At 43.0% G+C, this 19,766-nt stretch overlaps 1 protein-coding gene across 3 annotated transcripts in view; it reads left to right on the top strand.

Moving 5' to 3' along the window:
* The first annotated feature begins 245 nt into the window (after positions 1-245).
* LOC136784552 (protein daughterless-like) overlaps positions 246-19,766 on the top strand; it is a 34,295-nt gene continuing 14,774 nt past the window's right edge. Inside the window, exons 1-3 of one of the 3 annotated variants that reach the window (XM_066745267.1) lie at positions 246-2,059; positions 16,138-16,222; positions 18,559-18,695. In XM_066745267.1, coding sequence (XP_066601364.1) covers positions 1,391-2,059; positions 16,138-16,222; positions 18,559-18,695 — 891 coding nt within the window. In that variant the 5' untranslated portion in view covers positions 246-1,390. The remainder of the gene's footprint in view (positions 2,060-16,137; positions 16,223-18,558; positions 18,696-19,766) is intronic. The other 2 variants (XM_066745265.1, XM_066745266.1) reach the window with 2 other exon arrangements.

The raw sequence follows: 19,766 nt of genomic DNA on the forward strand, positions 1-19,766 counted from the left end.
GTGCTGGACCCGAGGCTTCGCGTAGCAAAGCAACTATAAGAAAACCAGTCGTCTCTCCACTGGCTAACCGACTGCTCGCTGTCCTCTAATCCTTGGTCGATTGTTCGCAACGTGCACCACGTTAGCGTACACTCTCTTTCCTCCTCTTCTTCCTCACCCCCCCCCCCCTCCTCCCCCCCCCTTCCTCTCACTCTTGATCAACTCTGTCTTCGCTCGTGCTTTCCCTCGTTTATTCCCTCGCGCTCCGATCCTCCCAGGTTCACTGACTCTCCTTCTGCTAATTTCAAACCGTCCGTAGTATATCTCTGTCCTTCTCTCTCTCTCTCTCGCTCGCTCGCTTTTGGACTCTTCGACGATATCAGTCTCGAGCTAAATTTTAAATTAAACTCGTCCATCTGTTTTTCGCAACAAAGCGAACGTCGTTCGAAGGGACGAATATCGATGCTGCGAGGATTCGATACCGAAGCTGTCCATTCGCTGGATTCACATTGGGTTTTCTAGTTTTTCTTATATACTTACCCAACGCGTGTTTGTTCAATAATTTTCCATGTGTGTGTGTGAGTGTTGTGTCGTGTGTGATCAGAGCAGTTTTATCCCGTCGATGGAGGAACCGTGGAATCGTTGTTGAAACGAGTGCACGAGCGCACAGTTGTTGCGTCGGTCCAACGATTACTTTTGCAATTTTATCAATCGATCATTCGATTCCGTAGGATCGTCAGAAGCTGCGTAACGTTGGATAAGTGGAAATGGTTAAATAAGCAAACGGAACGGTGAGAGATATTCTCTATCGGTTGCGCGGTACAAAAGTGTGATTATACGGATTTATGAGGAAAATGTATTTTTAAACTTTCCTTTATTTTCCCAATTAAATTCAATATATGCATGCATTTATCTCGAGGGCAACTTTCCCCGCGGTAAAAAACTTTGAGTGACTATTTTTGAGAGAAAAGGAATCGCGTGTAGAGTGCTGGATGCGTGGATTTTTTTTGCCGTCTGATTAACGATCTGTGTAACAAGCAGTTCGGTTGCAAGAAAATAATGAAGTATTAGCCTGTTAAAAATAGCCGTAATTATATTTTATCGTGACAATAATTAGCAGCCTTCGATAATTACCGTTATAAGCGCATTTCATCATAAAGCAGGTGATAGTTTTTTCTTTTTCTTTTCCATCGGTTTGCTTTGCTCGCTGTATCCCTCGGACAGAGTATCTCGTTCGACGGCGAAAATATTCGGCGAATATTTTTGCAAAACGATCACCAAGCTCCTCTTCTTCTTCGGTGCGTCGAGAGAGAGAGAGAGAGAGAGAGTCTCTTCTCTCGTGGAGCCTTATTCGACTCTGAAATAAAGTCCGCGTGCACACGTAGGGAAGAAGAAAGCCGCGGAGATAAAGATGGATCGCAGTTTCAAAAACAACGCGGATTTCAAAATGAATCAGCAAAACTTCAAACTGACTGACTTTCGTCTGGAGCTAAAACCGGGACAAGACTACAAAAATAATGTGTCGAATCGGACGAGAAGCGTTCGGTCCTCCGTTTCGAGTGCTAATAAGACTAGTCAGGTGCATCGATCGAGCCAAGGAAGGATCGGCATGACTGACTCGAATAATTCGCGAGTCGTCTGCAATCAGTCGGGGAGCAGCTCAAATGGGCAAAATAGGATTATGCTTGGTAAAAAGCAGCTAGGGATTGCCACGAAGCAGAACCCTGGTCAACTGGGGGTTAATTCCAGTCACAGCCACCAGCAGAATCAGATTGGACAAATTCGAGCGACCAATTGCGAGAGATATCAGAGCTCCAGTCCTGCGGGGACCATTGCGAACTTGTCCGCGACTGGTTCTTCCGTTCGACCAAATAGCTCCGCGTGTAAAGATCAATTGCAAGGCAGTGCCAATCAAAATGTAAATCAGATTGGACAGTTGCAAACAGTGGGTACGGATCGGTACCAAAGTGGCAGTCCAGCGAACATGTCCGGGACTGGTTCGATGTTGTCCGTTGTTGGTGGTTCCTGCGCTGGCTCCTCGCCCAGTTATTGGAAGCAATATGGCGGACAGGAGAGCGGGGTAAATAAAAATTCCACTTTTCTAAGATATTCCTTGATTACTTCCTCTCACGCTGTAACGAAAGTCATCTTAATCGTTCGTAAACACGGGAAGAAATCTTCTCTCGTCAAAGGAACCCTGAAACACGGAGCTTTCTGTGTTCTTATATATTCGTGTATCTTTGACACAATCGTAGTTATTACACACCAAAGTTCTCGTATAGGGAAAACTCTGAAGCTTTCGATTCCTAATTAACCCATTCTTATCACTCGACATTGCACTTGGGTACAAATGACCTTGATATCTAAATAAATTTGAGTAAATTCTCTGTTGGAGAAAAATCATCGACGAACTTATCGGAACTCCTATATCTCCTTCCATATATTATCCCAAAGGGTCCGTATTCGTAAGAGAGTGACCCGGGACTCGTCCCGTTTAGTTTCCCCCAAAATCTCCTGCCAAATGAATGACAACTGGTAACCATCTCGAGTGTTGCCACAACACACACATACACAAGTGCCCTTGATATCTAAAAAAAAAAAAAAAAAAACTCGACTAAATCCTCTATTGGAGAAAACTATCAGCATCAACGTTCGAAGCTCCAAAATTTCTATCGTCGCATTACCCCACAAGGTCCTTGTTCGTAAGAAAGTGTCCCGGAGCTATATATACCTATATAGTTCCGTTCAGTTTTCTCGAAAATTTCGTGTCGAATGGAGATGACAGTCGGGGTGACCAGTCAGGTATGCACTGCGTCGAACATTTACTATCCGGTACCTGCTGTTATCGCAAGCTGAGAAAGAAAACCGCAGCGTAGTTAGAGAGAGAGAGAGAGAGAGAGAGGAGGGCTCGATTAGAAGAGGACGGGACCGGTTTAGTGCTGGTACGTGACTACGGCCCTGTTCCCACCTTTTATTGCGCTCCCCGCTGCTGCAAGTGTACAGGTGTGATCGGCAAAACTTCCTAATGACGGCGGGACTGATTTACGCTCGAAAAGTTAATTGAGCTTAGAATCACGTTTTAAGTCTATAAATTCGACGAGTGTTGTGATAGCTTCCTCCTCCGTTCACCGTTGCGGCCGATGCTCTCCACGCTTGCTTTCTCGCCGAAGCGCGCGCGCGCGCCAGCCGATCGCAAACTTGGCATTAAACATCGATGTATGCTTACGGAGAGAGATTCCTCGAGCTTTTGCGCGGCGCGTGATTAACGAAGAATGATTTATGGCCATTGAAAGCGGTAAGTAGGTCTATAATTAATAGCGCGGAGCGTCTGCCCATTGGCCCATCGACTAATTTATACGAAATTTATAGCGCCAACGTCCATTCCCCTTTCCTCGACGAACAATAATGTACCGATGTGCTGCGCGAGCCTCGTCGTCGGAGACCTCGACGCTCTTTTCACGGAGACTCCACGACTCTATGGGCATACGTTATATACGAGTACCGTGTACGCGGATGAAAGGAAGCCTTTTTAATTCCTAGATACATTTCAAACGCGCCATTATCGATGATGATAAATTTATTCCATAGCGACGTACGCTCGGAGCTCGTTTAATTAACGCAAAGTTAAATATCGGAGGCGTGTCTTCTCTCTGGAGATGTATTGTACGTGTATTCGTAATATAGGTGAAGCGATTAGATTCGAAGCCTTCGCGCGTTTCGATCGATCGGTTGGGTGTTGGAGGGGGGGACCGGAAGTAGAGTTTCTGGGAATTTCGATAATCCCGTGGGTTGGCAAGAGGGACACGGCAGAAGTACCGGGAATTGGTTGGGAATATTTTTTCAGCGAAGAGCTCGAGGACGGGGGGTGGGTGGGTGGGGGGGGGGGGGGAGAAGCATGGAATCGTCTTTCGTATGCAGCAACAAATGCCATCTAATACCTGTCGCGCCACGACATACTAATGAGTACGCGCTGTGAATACTATCTCGCGCTGCTTTCTGCTCCGGCTTCGCTGCGCGTATATTCCTCCGTATCGCTGCTGCTGCTGCTGCTGCTGCTCGAAACTCGAGGCTGGGTCGAGGCCGGCTGTGCACTTCCGGTACACGACGTACATCTACCGCTTTTTATTTGTCCAATCTTTTCATCAATTACGCTACTTTATTATTATTTAAAATGTAGCGGAGGAAATCTCGAGTGTATTTCGATCTGTGCCTGTATATGTACACGTGTATTCCGAATCGTTACTGTGTTTATCGGTGCTGCCTGCTCGAAACTCGAGGAAGGTTGTGCGCACTTTCGGCTCTCGATGTATTATTTTTTATTTGCAAAATTTTGAATTTAATTTAGCTTCATCATTATTATTTAAAACGTAAGAGAGGAAACCTCTGGAAGAATTTCAATCCACGTGCTTATCACTGATACACGCAGAGAAATGATATTAAAGGTGTGTGCACAGAGAATTTTCCTAGAAAGATGAAAAAGAATATGGTATAAGGAGCATTCGAAATCGGGTGTGGTAGGCGCACGGCCTACATGAGATTCTCGCTTCTGCCTTTCTAACGCGCCCGTGTAGCCTATTAGCAGTGCAAACTTGATTGATCGCGCCAGCGTGGCCAGATTTTCTGAAATTAGCCGTTAACGAACGCGAAACATTGTCTTTTAACGCTTGTTAAAGTATTTTAATTAGACTTTATAATAGCAGGAGTTGGCTCGCGCGCGCGCAAAGTGCTCCATCTTTTACTGGAAAACTTCTTAATTTCGCCTATACTCATTGGCCAATTAAACGAAACAGCGTTCGCCTATAAATTATCATCCACTCTCGCGCTACGTGTATTATCGAATTACTCGAAAGTCTGATAAAAAAAAAGGTCGGTGTGAATCGAGGCTCTTTTACACGTATTCGTGTCATCTCGAGTCATACGCAGCGAATCAATGCGTTCGAGTTTTCGTGTGGTATTCTCTTGGCTATGCTGGGTGGAGGGGGGAAGAGGAAAAAATGGAGTAGGAAAAGCGAGAGATTCGCGGAGAAAGCAGCGTACAAAGGCACGCTAGCAATTTTAATGGGATATCAATTTTGCGGAATCAAGCGATATACGTGGTGAAAATCAATGCGAGGATAATAGCCGCAATTAAAATCCTTCGAAATAAAAGTGGATATCGAAGATCGATTCGAATGATAAGCACCTCGAGGTTTCCATAAATGGGGATCGATGTGCTCCGAGACCGAAGATTGCATCAGTGATTAGTAACAAGGATTTTTATTGCAGGATTTCTTTGCCTTAACGATGTGGAACGCGTCGTCTCTCTCGTTTTCTTTTTTTTCTTCACTCCCGCTTCCATCTTATTTCGCAATTTCGTCATTTTCTAATTGTGCTCGAGCCTGACCCCCGCAAGGAATTTTAACGCGATTTAACGTCGTTACCGCGTGAATCGTTCTTTCGTCCACGCGCTCCTCGGGACGACCCCCCCCCCCCCTCCGCCGTCTTCGCAATCCAGATTTTTCCAATAAAAATTCTGCCTCGCGCGCTCTTCCATTTTCAATTTCGGGTATTCCGACGAAATAAAAGCAAACGCGTTTGCTAGCCGGATTTTTTTCAAAGCTCCGGCATTATTCCCGCTCGAATTCACAGATGCGCACGGAGTTAATGCATTCATGAATTCATGCGTTTTCCGCATGCCTGCATTTATATGCATTTTTATTTTGATTTTTGGACGCTCGGCTTTATAAAACATGATTGATGGGTTTAACGCCTTAAATCGTTTGCTCTCCATTGTAAAACCCTCGGAGATTCGCAAGCTTTTTTTTTTCTTCGCCATTCCTTTCGAAAATTCTACATTCCGCGCTCCTTCCCTCCGTCGATACACTCGTATAACGCTCGTCTCTCAATTTCCACCGCCAAGTGTTGCAAGAAAATTTATCAAGAATTTTATCGCGCTTTGTTCGGAAGGCTGCTGCGCTTTGGGGTAATCTACATTTCTTGGCGAGTTCTCGCTTTGATACGACCTTCGTGGCGTGTGCTATTCACCTCGTTACCGAACCAGCAATTACAATTACGAAAGATTTTCTACGAATCATGCTTGGAAAATCGCGCTATAGCGCGCGAGCCCCCCTATAATACACTTCGTAATGACAGAAAACAGTTGCTCCATAGCGCAAACGTATTCCCTATAAATTACAGAACGTTCAACTTTTTTCATCCATTCTCTCCATCGTTGTAAAAGTAGAAACTATTTTTAGAATCGCTCGAAAGTCCAACGTCGATAATCCCATTATGGCAAAGATCCTCGGAGACGAATGGAGTCATCGTTGAAAGGACAAGAAGAATTTGAAATTGTGGCAAAGGACGAGACCGAATCTTTTTGCGATATATCGCAATTGCAAATATTTAGGTTTATCTCTGAAACGAGTGAAACTCGCTCGCTCTCTTGTGTGTGTGTGTGTGTTTACCAACGATGACGCTTTATCTGAGAAAATCAGCTGTTCCACAAATGGACTGTAGTCGAGTGAAAATTAATTGCAGTTTCTAGTCAGCTTTTTTTTCTGCTCGATTTCCCAAACAGTACTCTGCGATGCAGAATTATTATCCAGAGTCGAGTGGATCAAACTGTTTTGTATTTTCGATGTGTCATAATTTGGATTCACACACACACACACATTTACTTTTATATATATATATATATATATATATAAGACGTAGATCGAAAGGATGCGAATTATCACGAGTGGCACATTACAAGAAAATTCAAGAAGGGGGGGGGGGGGAGTGTGCGATTGAACGAAGGAAATATGAATTATTGAATCGTTGCATCGATTCGATAATATCAGGTAGCGATTAATCGACGACGCGCAAAGATACGTGTCGTCCTGTACAATGGGATGTTCGTTAAAAAACTATCACGTAGCTCGTATCGTTCGCTAATTGTTGATTTGCATCCGTTCGTGTGTGTGTGTGTGTGTGTGTGTCGCTCCGATGTGTTAGCCATGGTTATACACAACGTGTCGTACGGTTAATAAATAATGTAGCCAGCTATCCGGAGATCTGGTCTCTTCACGTGGGGCGGTAGCAGCACTCACTGGGAATTACATATGCGCACCTGCACGTGTCACTGCGCACCGTGTAAATGCATCACTTTCCAGTAGTCTGTTTTATCGACCGCTCTCTCTCTCTCTCTCTCTCTCTCTCTCTCTCTCTCTGCGCCCTACAAATATCAATATCTCTCTACGATCTATAAATTCTTCTTAATTCTCCCTTGACCTTGATTTTCGTGAATTTCGTTAGATTTTTTGTAATATTTCAACTTTATTTTTTCTTTCAGTTATTTTTCTTTCAAGATTCCTGCCTCGCGAAAATAACATAATTAATTGATGGAAAAGTTTCCTTTCGACGTTCGATCAAAGTGTTGTGTCAAGCGTGATTACGCTAGTAGGGAATTATCTGTTTGCACAGTTGGCCATTAAGAAGGTTTTCTTTTAAAAATTGCTCCGCCCCGGACGAACGGGCTCGATCTTTGTCCGCTGGAGAGAGAACCGCTCCGGGAATTAGTCATCCGACAATTACTGCGAGCAGACTCCTTTTATCGAGACTCAGAAGCACTTAGTTCCGGTTAGAAGTGCCTTCCGGTTCGGGAAGTGAGCCATCAACTTCAGCCCTGTTCCTCCTTCTGGAACACCTTGCTTCTTTCACTGTTATTTTTGCTCCGCGGTAAACGGTTGATGATAAAAGTTGATAATGGTGAAGAACCGTCTAATTTGTGTTAATTATAGGAGGGGGAGGGGGAGATGGTGTTTTATTCATTATTACAAATTTATACAGAAATTCCTTATTTTCCCACAAAGATTAATTTCAATTTCTTTTTGTAGCAGAGAATTCGCGTCCTGCAAATTTCTTCTTTCACTGTTATTTTTGCTCCGCGGTAAACGGTTGATGATAAAAGTTGATAATGGTGAAGAACCGTCTAATTTGTGTTAATTATAGAAGGGGGGGGGGGAGCTAGTATTTTATTCATTATTACAAATTAATAAAGAAATTCCTCATTTCCCCACAAAGATTAATTTCAATTTCTTTTTGTAGCAGAGAATTCATATGCTATGAAAAACTAATGTGCGTGTTCTTTTTTTACCATCACAACTGGAATTGCCCCCTCGTGGTGATAGATAAACATATCTTTGTGTATCTAAATATAGAGAAGGCGTCTTGAACTTGATTCACTGTCAACGCGACACACGATCAAATGTCGGATGAAATATCGTACGCCAGTGAAATCTTAAATATTAGCACTATGTTTAGCAAACTGTTTTCTCGCTGATCATCGTTAATGATTTGATACGAGCGATTCTGCGAAACGTGAGCTCTCTTCGGATCCAGTTTCGTTGTAGTGAAAACGATAAGACATTGTTCTTTAATATAATACTGTACGATGTACTGCTATAAATTATGAAAATGTCTCTTGCGCCATGTGTCATGGTAGGCCCCGTTTGATAAACGCAAGAGTACATTCTCGGTCTGTTATCGCAACACACGGTTGGAACCACTCTCGAGAGTTTGCCTCCCTTAATCTGGTCAATTGGCAAATTTCAGGAATTTGTACTGGATTTCGAAGGACAGGAACTTTATGGTGGGAAAGGAGAGAAATTCATGACGAAGAGTGGTGAACAGTGAGAGAGAAGCTTCCCTCGACTGTTCTGCATATAATTTAACATCATTGAGTATATATATAAGATGAGGTTGAGGTGCGCCGAAGCAGTCTTAAGGTGTTCCCATCGTTGATTTATGAGAGTTTGGCTCTTTAACCTGGTCAATTGGCATCAGGAATTTGCTCGATTTTAAAGGACAGGGACTTTATGGTGGGAAAGAAAAAAGAAATGAATGATGAAAAATGGTGGACAGTGAGAGAAATGCTTCCCTCGATTATTCTGCATATAATTAATTTAACATCGTTAGGTATATATATATACATAAGTTAAGGTTCAGGTGCGTCGAAAGAGTCTTCAGGTGTTCCCGTTGATTAACGAAAAAAGCGTCTCAATTTCTATTTCTTCATTGGAAATGGCAGAGAAGCGGAAGTAGCTTAGTGGCAGAACATGCCTATACCATCTACGGGCATTTCCTTTATAGCTGCCCGCTTCTCCTCCATGGGAACCAAACGTGCCCTCATGGTGTGCTAAGAAACTAAGAAGCATAAATTTACGAGTGAAAAAGAAACGCAAGAAAATTACCATAACGTACTAAACGTTTTATGGCTTTTCGTTTCTCACTGTGTAATTCACTCATTATAAATATTCATAAGGTGGAACAACCAATTTATATCGATGATTCGTGTGCTAGTTGAGTGCGGTAATTTCAATCTTGCCTTTTATTAAAAGGAAAGAGAGGGCAAATTGTAGTAAGGTACGTTATAGCTTTATATCTATAAAAGAGAGAGAGAGAGAGAAAATGAATGCATTGTTTTCCGTAAGGAACTGCTAAAGGTAATCATAAACACGTAGTAAAGTCGAGTTTAGGGGTGGGGAGGGGGCAACCGCAAAACTACACGATGCAAAAATTTTGAGCCATGACTTTCGCCTTAAATGTCACAACGTCTGTTTGTCCGTCTGTGTATTTCTCCTTTTTTCATCATAGTAAACAAGCGATAGTACAGTAATTTGTAATAAATCATCCGGAGCCTGGAACGCCTCGTTCCACACTTATAAATACTCGTGTACCTTTCCCAGAACGCTTGTGTAATTAAGCATCGTCGAGTATAGTATGGCTGTAATGGTATTGGTGGTACAAAAATGTTGGCGAATAAAGAGCTACACCATCGAGGCTTCGGCCAATTTTATCAGACGTTTTTCGGTGCAATATATATATATATATATAGACTGTACACCCGTTGTGTATCGAGTTTGAGAAAAAGATTTATGTTTCTCATCCGAGCTCTTCAGGATTGACCCTCCTCCGTTGGAGGAGCAGGGAGAAAACAGCAGAATGAAAGGTGACTCGCTGTTAACAGTGCTTATATACAAAAAGCGAGACCCTGATAACCTTATCGATTTGTCAATTATGCTGGTTCGCTCGCAAAAACTCGCCAATACACCTGTCGGACTGGAATTTTGCAGCAGTCCTGTACACTGCAATCGATGCTCGACACGTATCGTCTTATCGGTATAGATTGCTCCGGCTTTGCAAATATATATTTGCGAAACATCCTGCAATTTTGTTAATGATCCTCTCTAAGGCGATTAGATTCTTTTAATCCGCTTGTTCGAGAGACAAAATTGGTTTTGACAAAATCGTTGCGCATTTTTCTGCGAAATGCTTGATTCGATAATACTTTATTCAATTAGAATTATAAATACTCGGCTAAAATCTTCCTTTCGCTGTTTTCTTATAATTAGTGCATTTTCTTGGTAAACATTTTGCAGGTATTTTTCAAGATGACCCAGTTTTAAAATCATTAAACTGTTTCCGTGCAAAGAATTCATTTAATGATGCTATCTGCTTTTATATATATATATATATATATATATTTATACACGACGACGTTCCGCAATTTCGTTAATAATCATAATACGATTAGATCCCTTTAATCCTGTCGTTGGAAAGAGATACGGCAGTTCTGTATAAAATTTGTGGTAATAAATAAAGCTTCCTGAAAAGTTTTATCATTTTTTAAGTCGATGTACACGAGAGAGAGAGAGAGAGAGAGAGAGAGGTGGTATATATATATACGAAAGTTGGCAGGAAGGTGGATCGAGGCAAGAATGATCCGATTAAAAGGATGGTCGAAGAGGAGTCATTATTTTTAACGAACGTTTCATTCTTCATGATATTCAAGCTGCGAGTGATCAGTTTGAAGATAGACGGGATCATGACTGGAAGTTTTTCACATGGAGGGGGGGGGGGGGTGTATAGGAACAGTGCTCGCGTAGGGTACAAGAGAGAAATTTAGGACGAAAGCAGAAACGATCGGGGAGATTCTCTCACGATGCGGTGGAATATCGTGTGTGTATGTGTGTGTGTGTGTGTGTGTGCGCGGGGGAGGAAGACGAGAAAAAATTCATTTGGTCGAGTGAGAGAGAGAGAGAGAGACAGCTGGATATTCGAGCAGCGACCTTGGCTCGTCCGGAAAAATTCCTAGTGGCAACTAATAGGGGGATAATCATCGATCCATTATCCCTCGCGTGGGATAGTTTTGGTATTAGAAGTGGTGGTGGTGGGCTTCTGCTCACTCTCAAACCTCCTCCTCTTCGTCGTAGTCTCTCCACTACCACCTACCCCCACCCTCAACCTCGTAAACTCATTTCCGCCCACGTGTACATCCTCGATAACCGTCGTCTCGAAAAACCAATCGATCAAACGCAATCACGAATTCTCGCACACCTTCTGCTTCGAGCTTATTTTTTATATACTTATGAGAAAATTCTGGCCTGATAAATATTTAATCGATTCGCGATTGATCCTGCCGATGATGCAGTACTGCGCGACGATTGGACAAATGACAGATTTTTATTCACTAGTGATCGAGATGTGCATGGTTGTATCGTTATTGTTTTTTGTTACATTCTTCTCTTGGACGTTTGTTATTTTGCCTGCCGTTTGTCCAGTTGGAACTCGTTCCCTTCCCGCGAACCAGTTTGGGATTTTTACACGCGTTTTGTTCCGGGTGAAAACCGTAGGTCGAGTGTCGCGTGGTGGATTTTCCTAGAGCGTGTCACGTGACACCGGCGAAATCAACCAACCGAACACGAGAGGACCCTTCTCTCTTATTTCTGCCGGACCTTTCCAAGCTAATTTCCCTGACAGAGACGTTTTACCGTCCCTCCTCTACTCACTATATATATATATATATATATATATATATATATACCTCGGCTCACTAAAAGACGAGAAAATCTGGGGGAGAGAGAACTAAATCAATATAGGACATTTATATTGGCTGGAAATCGCTGACTCCTCGCCCCGAACGCTATCCGGACATATTAAGATTTCTGATCTGACACGTGTCGTCATTTTTTACCACTATCATCCTGTATACATATATATATATATATATATATATATATTAAGTAAAAGAGAAAAATGAAAGCAACGCTCCTTAGTCGGGATCTCCCAGTCGCGGTAAGCCAGCAGCTTCGGAGTTCTCGAACATTTTATAAACTTACCAAATTCGAAAAGTTTTATCGCTGATAATTAAAAAACTTTTACAAATCGTTTATATTAATTTATGCGCCAAAGATAAACTCGTAGAGTTATTTATCGCGCAAAGTGCATCGATACTAAAATCATCTCGGATACGGGACTTTGTAGCTTTGCGCCAAGTTGGATTCTGTAACGAGGACGAATCGCTGGATCTCGGCTCTGTTTGTCGATGATTTTTGCCAGGAGAGTGTTTTTAAGATGATTCTGGCTGAGGGAAAGAGTGCGCGGATGTATATAAGAAGGAAATGGAGATTGAAAGAGAGACGTAAATCAACGGAGGACATTTATATTGGCTGGAAATCGCTGACTCCTAGTCGTGGACACCGCGAGAACATATTAAGATTTCTGATCCAGCTTGTGTCGACCGATGGACATTTTTATTATTGCGTATCTCTCTGCCCATAGAGAAATAAAGCTTGAATTATTATCCACGCTGCGTCACATTTCGGTCGTGGACCAGTCCCACAACCGAGATAAACCAGCTGTTATAACTGCTCCCAACGAATTTAAGGCCAACGACGCTGTGTCAAATAGAACATTTCCTTCCGATGGATGCCACTTCATTCGTTTTACTACTTTTATCCAGCTAGTTACACGATTTTAATTCATCTCCTTCTTTTTTTTCTTTCACCTTTTATTTTATTCTTAACGAGAGAGATATTTTTTATAAACATATGCTTTATACTTTGATGGATGAAAGTTAAACGCTCTTTGCGAACATAAATTTTATATTGGACAAAGCGATACGTTGCCCAATAGCGCAAATATCCTCGGAACATCCTTGGAACGTTCCGAGAATATCCACCCGTCCAGTGGACATGCCGAGGGTGACCCCTGAACGTCGCGTGCCATCACAGGCGCTAGCTACAATTTTATCGTCAAGCGATTGCGTCCGTTCCCCCTTTGTTCTCTCTTCCTCTGCTTATATTCCGGGAATTATACTCGAAAACTTCATTAATGCTGTCTCTCTCTCTCAATTAAATCCATGTTCCAGTAAATGTTTGCTTTGGTGCAATAATTATGCCCAGATCGCTTTGATTGTACAAACTGTTATATGTGAATTTCCGGGACACCCTGTATAAATTGCGTAGGGCAGCCGCTTCTCTTCCTAACTTCGTGCCAGAGGCCAGAGACGCGGGCTGTCGCGCGATTGGTCGATTTCTCCCCCACTACCGCGATAGCCAATCGGCGTGCCGGACGCGAGCCTCACGATTCACGACGAAGCGCGGCAGTTGTGCGTCGTCTCTTGCGAAGTCGGTGTCGATGTACTCTTTATATCCTCAAAAACCAACTCGTCAACAAAGCCTGTCTCTCCTACCCCCTCTATTTCCCCCCCCCCCCCCCCATAACACTTTGCTTCAAACAGAACTCCAAACATTCCACGTAACAACCTCGCGAGTTTTACAATTTTCAACACTGCAAAAATTATCCTTGTGAAACAATTGGAGAGAATTTTCCAGAGGCTCTTCGGCAATGACAGCTGGTGACTCGTTGACGCGAGATGCATCGAGGAATAATACAATCATCCGCAAGCTTCAATAAGAGATTCGTGGTAATCGAACAAAGCTCGCGATTATCCATCGTGAAAACCAAACTGCGAGTCTTTCGCTCGACGATTGAGAAGAACGTTTGATTCAGTCGTGAAACAACTAAAAACAAGGACGGTTCAAAAATCTAGTATATCGCAGTTTCGCTTGTATATATATTCACTCAATATTCATCTCTTCGAGTTTATCCATTGACCATTGCCAGTGGAATCTATTAAAAGTGCAAGGACACACGCATAAACACACACACACACACAGCGTTCGAAATAATCGTTCGTGCGTATCTTGAAAAAAGTGAGCGTTGATTGATTTCTATTTTGAATTTTTTAATAGTGGAGTGAGAAACGTGTTGGGCGATAAAACTATTTTTATTAAAAGTGAGAAGCTCGATGAGAAGAGAGAGAGAGAGAGAGGAGGCTCCACCGGGAGAGAACGACTCGAGTTATTTCGATGAAAATGAAGTGCGTGGAAAAAAGTGGAAAGTTTCTCTCGCGTGACGAGTGAAGTACAAAGAAACGATAGAAATCGGAAGAAGCGACGTTAGGGTTGGGCTGGTAGTTTGGCAAGGCTGTTACTATCCATCGCGCGCCGTACGGTAGCAGCGTTTGGCTTCTTTGTGGAGGAACTTTGGCAAGTTTGCCGACCGAGGAAGTTGTACGATTCTTTCATGACCCCTGGAAGGCGTTAAATTTCGAGCCGGCGCCATAGTCCTCGCGTTAGCAGGACGCCTAAACTTTCTTTCTCTCTCTCTCTCTCGAAAACCGTGCGCCTCCCCTCCCGACCGCTACACAAACTAAAACTTCTCACCCGTTCCTCCTAACCTATCCTATCATACATATATATATATATATGGTATACCGTAGCGCCACAGAGCGCTACTCCCTCCAGCTTCGTATTCCGGCCGCTGTGTGGCGCTCTCACACCAGTTTTCGAGGCCAGCGTGCGCGCACACGGGGCTTCCCAAAAGTTTTCGGCGATTCCCCTGGATAAGGGAAGCAGCGTGGAATATTTTAACATACATCACGTGAAATTGGGACGAGGGTATGCTGCCTCCACTGCTGCTGCTGCTGCTGCTACACTCCTGCCTCTTTGCGTTTCCCTACCAGATCCAGAGCTTCTCCAGCTTTTGAGCCTCTCCACTCTCTTTACGCGTCACGCCGTTCGTTCCTTCCAACTTACCTCGCACACACACACGCCTTGCAACCACGTCTACCACTTACTCGTGCGACAAACTTGCCCCAGTCTTCCTCGAGATGTTCGTCTGTCCAACTGACTACGGCAATTATAACCTCAAAATGGTAATTTTTCCAACGAAGAACTCTCTTCCCCTTTCGAGCGGCCTCCGCGTCGCTCTCGAACGTTTTAAAAATAACGCTCTTGTCATGCCTAAGCACGTTCTATTAAAAGCAATAATAAAGAGGGATTTAAGGATCGACCGCACAGTCTCGGGAACGAGAAAATGATTTTTCAACCGAGTGATTCACCCGGTGCGAAACGATCGTTCTTTATGCTAGATCGGAGAGAGATGCAAAAGAAACGATGTTTATATCTATGATTTATATGTATAGTTTGGAAGACGTTCCGCCAGAGATCCCCCCCCCTCCTCCCCCCCCCCCCCATTTGGAAAATAAATATCAACGCGATCAAAGAGAAACCGTGTGTTCTTCCTCCACCATCCTCGAGTCTTGGAGAAACGGCGTCTTTTCTCCACCACGGGACACAAAAGCTTGTTTTCCATCGGATATATATTCCTATCCGGTGTGTGTTCGTTCAGTGGCAGATGTAATTGGTACGTGGAAGAAAGCTAATGTTAGATTTTTATTGCGCAGACCGCGTTGCGCAACAACGACCACGAGCACCACCAGCACCGTTTAACCGCTGCTTTGTCTCTGCTCGGAGGTTTCCTTCGAGTTTTCTCGCTCTTCGCGATCCTTGCATATTATATCGTTGAATCAATGTCCATTCTTTCTCGCTACCGGCCATACACATTATCCTAATGGCGTAATAGTTTAATGGCCTATCTCGCAACGTGGATGGCCCGTGATTTCCGCGCGCTCTAACCTAACCTGCGATTCGAGGATGCCCGCCACCAAAGCTGCCGCTGCTCTCTTTAACGGTCCAACGATCCAGCTGTACTTTTATCCCGCACCGGAATCACCCACTTTTCCTCGTGGTTGAGAAAATTGCCCACTCGTTCGTTCCTTCGAACCAGCTGGCCATCGATTGCCCATGACCGATGTATCGACGTATTTTTGTGCTTTCGACTCTATTGGAGAGAACGCGATCGTTGTATCGTCGAGGGGATATTGTTATTGTTGGATAATTTGTAGAATTGTGCATTTTGTAGAATTATACGTAGGAGTAAGATGTCGAAATATTTGTAAACTCTGCGATGGTTATCTAACGTGGATTTTCTTATTTTCCATTGCAGTATGGCTCGGATGAATTCGGCCAAGATTCACCGAGATACACATCGCCGAAGGCTGCGGCACTCTATGCGGATCCGTACTATATCGGTGAGTAGACGAACCATTTGTATCATTCAGAATTGTGCATGTCTGTGGGTTTTGTGGTTGTTTACAAAAATAAAGAATCCTTTTATTTTTCGTTGCATCATCCATAAAACGGTAGCCTCGATTTGACGATAGCTTTTAAGAACCGTTATCGTTAAACGAACAATTTAATCAGATATATACGTATCAATTAGAAATCGCACAACACAGTCATCAAAATAATCGATAAACGGATTTACGAGTTTCGTGGTATTCAACTGTTTAATAGTCCACCGTAAAATTCCGCTTTCCTGTCTTGCACAGTGATAACAGTAATATCAGTGAATTTGCTAAATATTTCGAGAAATCAATACGTTTTCAGCCCCAGCTCTTGCCCGAGTTTTCAACGAATCGTTGGGGGAAAACAAGGAAAGATCTTTGCGTCGCGCGCGTGTCGAACGTTTGATAATTGGACGACTGTTCGTCGAAGATAAAACCGTGATGAAATGTGTAGTATAGATTTATGCCACGATCCCAACTGGCAAGAAAACAAGTCTTTTCAAACAGTCGTGGAACTCTTCTTACGAAACAACTGTCAAGTTAATACTCTCTCTTTCCGGAGATCTTTAAGAATTCTAAAAACCCTTTCGGTGATACCACGACAGTTGAAAAAGAACTCATTTTTCCTTTCGCAAGATGGAAAAACTGCAAAAGCATTCTTCCCACTACTCGAGGATAGATATTAAAAATGTTAAAGTAAAATTTTAATGGCATTTATTTCTTTCGACGATTACTGCTAATCATCAATTACCTCTTATTAAACCTGGATTTTCCAAGAGAAAATAATTTATTGACCACGCCTTATCCATGCGCGCTCTGAATAATCAATCCTTTATTTACCTTTGATGATCGTGATAGTACGATACAAGTTTCCTGTGTATACTAAAGTTAATGACTTGATTCCATCACTGTTTTATAGCTGTGTAAAGATATAGTCTCTTACTCGGTACGCTGCAAAAGCCTGTGTAGATGGCACATAGTATATATATGTATATAGTATACAATAATTTATTTACCACTGGATATTTTGCAGATTTCACCACATTCACTTTTACGATTTGGCCATATGCTAAAATAATGAACTAATGTATAACAGTACTTTATGTATATGAGAAAACCTACCGCGCCATATATTTCCATTAAAACCTAACCTCCAAACAAGAGTCGAGAGTAATCTATCTCGCTTGCAACCTTTGTTATTTCTTTATTGCGAATCTTTGCGTCTGGCAGAGAAAAAGTTGAACGGTGTTTTTATCCACTAGTTTGGTATTCGCGAGAAGAATAATCCTATAAATGAGAGACAATGCACACAGCGACGAGAGAAAAAGTTTTATCGGACATCGAACGCTGGTAGTACTACGCGTATGTACTAGTTCCTGACTCCTCCTATAGGGGAAGGATCGAGTGAGTAGTTTGGCTTAGTTTCAGTTTTCCCCGCTAGGAGGCCGACGGAGAATTATATCAAGCGAACTATCAAGAAATACGTTCTCGAAGCTTATTGCTGTTGTTTTCAAGTGAAATAATAGCCCGGCGCTTACCGCGTATTGCTTGTTGCGAGTCGTTTCGTACACAATAACACTCCAGTAACGAATGAGAGGTTAGAAAAGTTGGAATAACCAAACTTTGCTTCAGTAATCAATTATTATACAAATAGCCGAGTGTATATACCAAATAGAGATCGTGTTTGTTTGATAAACGGTAAAATTCTCAACGTCGAGCGAATCAACGTGACTTTCGTCGAGAAGCGTGGCAGCTTGGACAAGACTTAGACGCGGAATTCGTCGAGGCTCGCGTAACTCGTGCAATTTTACTGGCTCCCGGGCCGGCCACGTGCGTAACCAGAAACTGCTTGCCGAACGCCACGTGCTAATATTTGTCGTTCTGCCCTCGAGGCGTGTACCCCGAAAGTGCAAGGAATACAAACAATCGATCTACGTATGCTTTACGTCGCAGGTGCGACGTAAAAAAAAAAACCATTAATATTCCTGGCGCGAGTCGCGAGCGTTTTACGTGGAATTTTCAATTGGTTCCGAGGAAGGATCGATTAAAGTGGTTGATTAAAGTTGTCTGCTAATTAATTTAAAGGGATTAATAGAGTCTAGAAAATAGCGTCGGGATAATAGGATTTTTCACGCGAGTGTTATAAAGGAGCTACTCGTTTGTTGGATCGTTAATTGTGTTACGCAAGTGTGAAGTACCTGGCGTGTGATAATGGTGCAAGAGTGAGTGCAATGAGTGAGAGAGATGTAACAGGAATATACTCGAGCTAATCGATACAATGTTTTTCTTGTGTGTTGCAGACGGTAATGCAGCGGGTACGGGTCCAGGGGACCCTTGGACGGGAGGTGGTGGTGGTGTTCAGCCACCCTACAGTGGTTATGCACCCCCTCACCTGGCTCAACCCGCTTACCCCATGCACCTACCCCATGATCCCATGGTAAGTCATTTTCTACTGGGCCCCTTTTTCACTTCATTCTCTCTCTCTCTCTCTCTCTCTCTCTCTCTCTTTATTCCATGCCCCTCTTTGTCCCTCGCAACATTTTTCCCTTCTAAGCTCTCTCTCCCCCCTCTATTTGTCCAAAGGGGTGCCTATCGCTACACTCATATATATATATATATATATATATATATATATAGAGGGTCTCCTCGCTCCAGTATAGACACCCTCTTCAGCGTCGAGGAAGCGATCAATCACAACTCTCCTCCTCGAAGGACCTGGCTTCGCCAAGACCGACGTTCCAACTTCCTAATAGACCCTAGAAATTTCGTCAGTGGACTTGTCCAGGAAGTCCCGGGATTAAAATCCTTCAGAATCTAATCTTCCTGCTACCTCGACCCCAAGATCGATCCCGAGCCCTTTGACGGCTCCCCACAGAAACACATGGAAAAACTTTATTTCACTCGTAACCACTCTTAAAACTCTCCAAATCATTCCATTTTGCCACCGAGATCCGATGGTTCGTGCTTAGCCAGATATGCCGGTTTCATCGATACGGATGTAGATCTCGAGAGAAGGACGCGCAACGCTTTCAAATAAATACCAAATTTTCCTCCTTGCTCTTACAACGTTCTTCCTGTTCTCGATAACGAGATGCATATCCACGTGTTTGTACAATTGCTGATTATTCAGGAAAATCTTTCTTCGTACGCGTTTTATATATATATATATATATATATATACGCGTATACAAGGTGTTGCGTAAGTCGTGGTTGATGAGGGGGGAGCCTCGACAAAAGGGTCGATTCCGAGTGGTAAAGTATCAATTCTATTTTTTTTTTTTTTTTTTACTGCAACTCCTCTCATTCCAAAAGTTTCATCCATCATTCATTGGCTGGATTAATCCAGCCCATTGAACCGCCTTACCAAATCCTTCCAAAAAGAAGTGGTAGATTTGTGAGAAATTTAATCCATTTCTTCTTCTTCCATAAAATTACAAAAATAATTATACTCATGATTATTGAAATTGATTAAAAACTTGATATCAAACCCTCGTAACTTTTGTCGAAC

Source organism: Prorops nasuta, unplaced genomic scaffold (genome assembly GCF_024137725.1).
Source record: "Prorops nasuta isolate Cenicafe-Biocafe unplaced genomic scaffold, Cenicafe_Pnas_1.2 PNAS00060, whole genome shotgun sequence".
Classification (NCBI taxonomy): Eukaryota; Metazoa; Arthropoda; class Insecta; order Hymenoptera; family Bethylidae; genus Prorops; species Prorops nasuta.